Source organism: Entamoeba nuttalli, assembly GCF_000257125.1.
Source record: "Entamoeba nuttalli P19 unplaced genomic scaffold asmbl_2602, whole genome shotgun sequence".
Classification (NCBI taxonomy): domain Eukaryota; phylum Evosea; order Mastigamoebida; family Endamoebidae; genus Entamoeba; species Entamoeba nuttalli.
The window spans coordinates 1-6,041 of NW_008575456.1; the positions used below are offsets into that span (position 1 = coordinate 1).

Genomic DNA, 6,041 nt, shown 5'->3' on the forward strand with positions numbered 1-6,041 from the left:
AAAATAATTGATTTAGACTTATTGTTTTTTCTGTAGAATTTTAGTTACTTCTGTTTTAAATTCTTCAACTAGCTTATCGGTTGTATTAAATGTCTTTCCATTCCATTTAAATCCATCTTCTCCTAATAGAACAAATTGACTTGAAACTGTTTTTGTTCCTGGAATAAAACTAATTCTTATTTTGCCAATTTGTTGTTTAGAAACACTCAAGAAATAATTGAATACATTTGGTTGTGATGCTTTTAACTTAGATAATGCTGAGTCAACAAGATTATCATCAGCATTATATCTTCTGTGTTTTCGGAAATATGCTAAATATCCATTAATTAATCTGATATATCGTTCAAGTGACCTTACATTCCCAAAATCTTTTCTTTCTTTAATAAACCTAATTCTCATATTTCTTCCATACCTTTCACTCTCTTCTTTACATTCAATATTTAATATAACACTTGGTGTCCATTTCCATACAAGTAATAATTTCCCTTTGAACACTCCTTCTTCTGAAACTGGTACTATCTTATAATCTCCTATTGACCCTTGTTGAACATCTGATCTTGCTTTGGAAACTGAAACTATTTCAAACCCTCTCAAATCTACATCTCCATAATCTTTTCTATTAACCTCTTCTTTTTTTTCATGTTCATATTCACGTGGATATACTTCTAAATATTTTTCTTTCTCTTGTAATTGACGATATTCATTTTCTAAATATTGGTAGTCATTTACTACATCATTTCCACATCTTACATCAATAATACACTTTCCATAATCAACTGTCATGATCTTTCCTGTAATTGTTGTTCCACTTTCTACTCCATTCAAATTAATAGAGTCTTCAATTGAAACTTCTAAATCATCACTAATATATCCTTTCTTTCTTTCTCTACTTCCCGGTTTTAATACAAATTCAATCAATTGGTTCTTCTTAAATTCTTGAATAGATGAGTTTGTAACACTCTCAAAGATCTCTTCGTCTTTCATCATTGCTTCTGCTAATGATGCTTGTTGATATTTGAATGGTTCAATTAATTCATTAACAATATCCATTATACAAATGTATATGCTATGTCCTTTCTCTCCATTTTCTCTTCCATACCCTTCTAAGTCGAGTCTATTATAGTCTTCTCGTGTTAATGACATTACTTTCTTTGTAAAATCATCTATTGGTCTTTTTCCAGTAAACGCATCATCTACTATAGTTTCTGCTAATCCATATCTTGAAAAATGAATTCTTGTTTGATCTAAATACAAGTTCTTTGATGAATATTTAGGTGAAATAATAATAAATCCAATACAATTATCAACTACAGTTTCTAATTTATCAGTTTTAAATGTCTCATTTAAGAATTTTCTTGAAGTAACTTTGAAGTCATATTGTCTAAAATGACTGAAAATATAATCAGTTCTTATTGGCCCTAATCCATTAACATAGTCCAACATTTTCTCCATATGAGGATATTCAATACATTGATTAATGTCTACTCCTTTTGAATTGATTATAGTTATTAATGTTTCATTTAGTGCTGAAAACATTTTATTTTGTTCACTTTCATTTAATGTATTTTGTAGCCAATGTAATTTAATACTAAGCATTTTCTCTTTTGTACAACAAATATGAACAAATTCTGCTATTGGATTAATAAGTTGTCTACAAACACAAGCACCTGCAAATTCTAATTCTGACATTTCACCTTTTGTTTCTTTTTTATAAATTCTACCTAAATCTTTATTAATTCCAACACATTCTATTTCAGAGTTATTTTTCATTGTAGCTGTAACAGAAACATATCTTTGAGTATTTGCTTCAATACCAACAACTAACGTATCTCTACCAAAAAATTTCTTTAATTCTTCTTCATATTCTCCATATTTACTATTATTCTTTCCAAAATACTTTCCTTCAATAAATTCTCCAGTCATTGCATTTACTTTAACCCCCATCATTCCTTCTTTACTAAAAACAATTCCTCCAACAAATTTCTTTTCTAATGCTGAAATATTATCAATGTCTTTACTATATTTTCCTAATGCAAAATGTTGTGCTACATCAATTCTTCTTTTTAAATTATATTGAGCTTCATGAATTAAACAATCAACTGCTTCTTTTCTTAATTCAATTTTAAGTTGCTCAACGACATATGGAGTAATAAAATATTTAAATGCAAATTCAAGTGTTTCTTTTTTATATTTTCTCCATTCTTCTAAATCATCACCACCAACTAATAACGTTGATGCATTTTCGATAATATTTTGAGGTATTTCAATTGTCATAGTAAGAAGTCCTTCATTTACAGCATTAAATATATTTAATATATCTGTCTTTCCTCTCATTAATCCAATTGGTTTTCTTCTTAATCTTTTAATTATTGCATATTTATGAAATACATTAATAACCTCATCTCCTTTTGGTGTTGGATCAGTACTTAATTCTGCGTCTTTTAATCCTTCTTCAAAGAAGAACTTTCTTACATACCAATTATATGCAAACTCTGTTGCAAAAATCATTTTAGCTCCGCTCATTATGTTTTTAGGTTCAGGAAATTCTGGACTAACCATTCGTGCAGCAATTGCTTGTGGAATTTCAGGACACATTCTAGGAATAGTTTTCTTAAAATTTGATTTAATATTTTGAGCCAATTCATCAGCAGTTAACCCAAAACCATCCAACATTTCTTTAAAGTTCTTTTGAATAAGAATTTGATATGACTTTTTTCCTTTTGAAATTTGTTTTAAAGGGTCAAACTGATCTTTCCCATATCTTAATAAAAAGTCATCAGAAATCAATTTCAAATCTGGTAACTCAATCACACTATCTAATTCTACAGAATATAGTGCTCTTCTTTCTTCAGGAATTTCTTTTAATCCTTCTTTTACTTTCTCTTTTTCTTTACAAAAAATAGAATACTCTTCATCATAATTCCAAATCATCCATAACATATCTAATACTTGATAACTATCAATTTTAGAATAGTCCCGTGATATGTATGGATAATACCAATCCCTATCATAAGTATAAATATACATTAATTCATGATGGTACTTATACATTAATTCTAATATTTTTCTTATTACTCCCATTAAATCTTCTGCTTCTAATTGAATCATATATCTTAATTTTCCATCAAGCCATTCTACTTCTTCTCTAATTCTTCTATTCCATTCTTGATCATCTATTTCTTCGTTATATTTATTTAATACTGACTTTCTGTCATATAATCGTTCAGGACAATCAGTTTTATATATAGTTTCAATCCTTTGTGTTCTTTTCATTTTTTCTTTATCAGCAGGTTCCAAACATTCAAGATATCTGCTTGTCATCTCTTCATCTTCACCTTCATCTTCTATTTCTTCATCCATTACTTGTTCATTCCCGCTTTCCATTTCATCATCATCATCGTCTTCTTTAATTAGCTTTCTTTTTTTCTTTTTTGCTTCTTCTTTTTTATGTTGTTTTTCAAGTTTCCTTTTCTCTCGTTCAATTCTTCTTCTTTCTTTCTCTTCTTCATCTTCTTCATATGCATCTTCTTCTGGAACTTCTTCTTCAATTTCTTCATCATCTGATGCAATAAATCCATCATGTGCAATATATCCCTCTCTAGTTCTAGGAACGTCTTCTTCTTCACTATTTCTTTCGTCATAATCTTCACTCATTTTCTCAGAATCTTCTTCGCTATCATATTTTGATTTTTTACTGTCATTCTATCAATTAAATTTTCTTCTCAAAATTTCCTTATTTTAAAATCTTTTCATTCTCATTTATTTCTTGTCTTTTTGTAAAAAAATTCTAAAAAGAAAAAAAAAACAAACACTTCTTTTCATGGTACTTCTTTAATGCTTTCTTTGAATAATTTAAGTTCATTATTTAAAGATTTTGCATTAAAGAAATTCCTTTTTTTCTGAAGTGTTGTTACTTTATTAAAAGGAGAATTGTTCAATTTTTTTTTGTTCATTTTTAACCCTTTTTAAGGGTTTTTTAATTCTTTCTATTTTTATAATTTAATTTGTTATTTTCTTTTTTTCTTAAAACAATATATAAATAACAAAAAAAAATTAATTAAAAATGTTATCTGACCAAGGTATTTCATTTAAATCAATTTCAACTGATTGTGGGATATAAGCAAGGAAATCAGTCATTTTAACTTGACTTAATGGACGATTGAATAAATCACTTCTCCATCCATGATTACTTTTAAGCATATTTTTATTAAAATAATTTAAATAATCTTGAACAGTCATATTACTTTCTTTGTTTAATGAACGTTGGAATAATACGTCTTGGTGTTGGTCCCATAAGTCTGAAGTAATAGCACCAATTTCATTTGAAATATAACCAGAGTAACTTGATTGACCAGTTACACTACTTCCAACTGTAATAATATTTTTTGCTTTAATTCTATCACTTAAACTAGTGGCTTGACAAGTGTCAACTACAAACATAACTTCTTTATATCGTTTCATAATTTCCATTTCTTTAAACATATATTCTATATCATATGATGTAATTTCATCTCTATTTTGAAACTTCATAAATCCTTCTCCACCATGTCCAATCAAATAAATGAATGTTCTTTCTCCTCTTACAAGTCTTAAACTATCAGGAGTTCCTTTGACATCTCTTCCAAGCATTGCTCTCATATATTTTTCAATGCTAACGTCTCTTCCTTTATAATCAATAATAATATCTTTATAAATATTCGGCATGTTTGTATTTAGTCGCATCTCTCCTGGAAATATATTTCTTGGATGACATGCGTGGTCGTCAGCATTAAAAAATAATAATTGATCATCTAAATATCCCAATCTCTTTAATGTATTATATATTAATACTCCACTGTTAGTATGTCTATAATTTAACCAATACCTTGATAAATTAACGACAACTGCTTGATTTTGTTGTGGTTGTTCAATACCAAAACAAAAACACAAAAGCAAGGTAATGATGATGTTCATTTTCTTTTTTTAATTTTTAGTTTTTCCTTTTTTTCTCTTATCAAAATTTGCTTATATTTTTTATTCATATCTCTTCAATTCTTTTCTTCGTTCATTCATTCTAATCTAAAAACTTTTTGTTTTTATACCAACTCTTCTTCTTGTATAATTGTTTTATCTTTTTAAAGTGTTTCTTTTTTGGTAATGTATATTTTATATTATTCTATTTATTGATTATTATTATTTTGAATTTAAAAATTGTTTTCATTTTTATGTCTTTCCTTTTTCTTCTTTTTGATGATACTTTCTAGTTAAATTTGAATGTCTTTTATTTTGAGCTAATTTTTGATTTAAAAAAATAAAGGTATATTGACTATGGCATATTAGTTTGTCTGCCTTTTTGATATTCAAATAATAAACAAATATTTGAATAAAATTAATTTGGTGACTAAAAATATTTAATAGAGATATAAAGACTTATTTTAATGATAAATAATGATGAAAATAATTAAGTATTGTATTATTTTAATAAATACATTTATTTACATTTATGATTTATTATTCGAATAGAACAAGTTGATAATGAGAGTTAAAATGATAAATTAAATAATAACAAAATAATATAAAATACATAGTAAAATCTGTTTATTCAATAAAAGAGAATTTTATTAAATATTAACAATAGGAAAGAAAATGAGTTATTTGTATTTTTTTTATTAATTTGTAATTATATTGCAATACTCAATAGTCAAGAGATATGTTATGGAAAATGTTTAATTAAATAGTAACAAGAAATGAAATTTTAGTAGATCTTATATAAATATAAATAAAAAATAATTTTACTGTTAAATAGGTTTCAATTAATGAATCATTTTTATTTTTAAATGATATAAAATAATACTAGCTTTTAAAATATTTGAATAACAAGTAGAAATAAAGCTCAATACTATTATTAGAAAATAATAAATGATTAAGAGAAAATAAATATTAACAACAATAGCAAATCATCTAATTAATAATGTTTTTTATTTGTACATTCATACAATAAAATTATAGTTATAAAAATTAATTAACTTTTTTAAGGGTACGAAAATTAGCAAAGAAAAAAT

General features: G+C 25.8%; 2 protein-coding genes across 2 annotated transcripts; both read right to left on the reverse strand.

The window, feature by feature from the left end:
* Positions 1-18: 18 nt before the first annotated feature.
* Positions 19-3,702, reverse strand: ENU1_033950 (hypothetical protein; the record flags this gene model as incomplete). Its single annotated transcript, XM_008857375.1, has 1 exon — positions 19-3,702. A coding segment is annotated over one exon (3,684 nt), but the record flags the coding sequence as incomplete, so codon positions are not given.
* A 351-nt stretch (positions 3,703-4,053) lies between these two features.
* Positions 4,054-4,953, reverse strand: ENU1_033960 (GPI-anchor transamidase, putative; the record flags this gene model as incomplete). Its single annotated transcript, XM_008857376.1, has 1 exon — positions 4,054-4,953. One exon carries the CDS (start codon positions 4,951-4,953, stop codon positions 4,054-4,056), a length of 900 nt encoding a protein of 299 aa, XP_008855598.1.
* Positions 4,954-6,041: the final 1,088 nt, after the last annotated feature.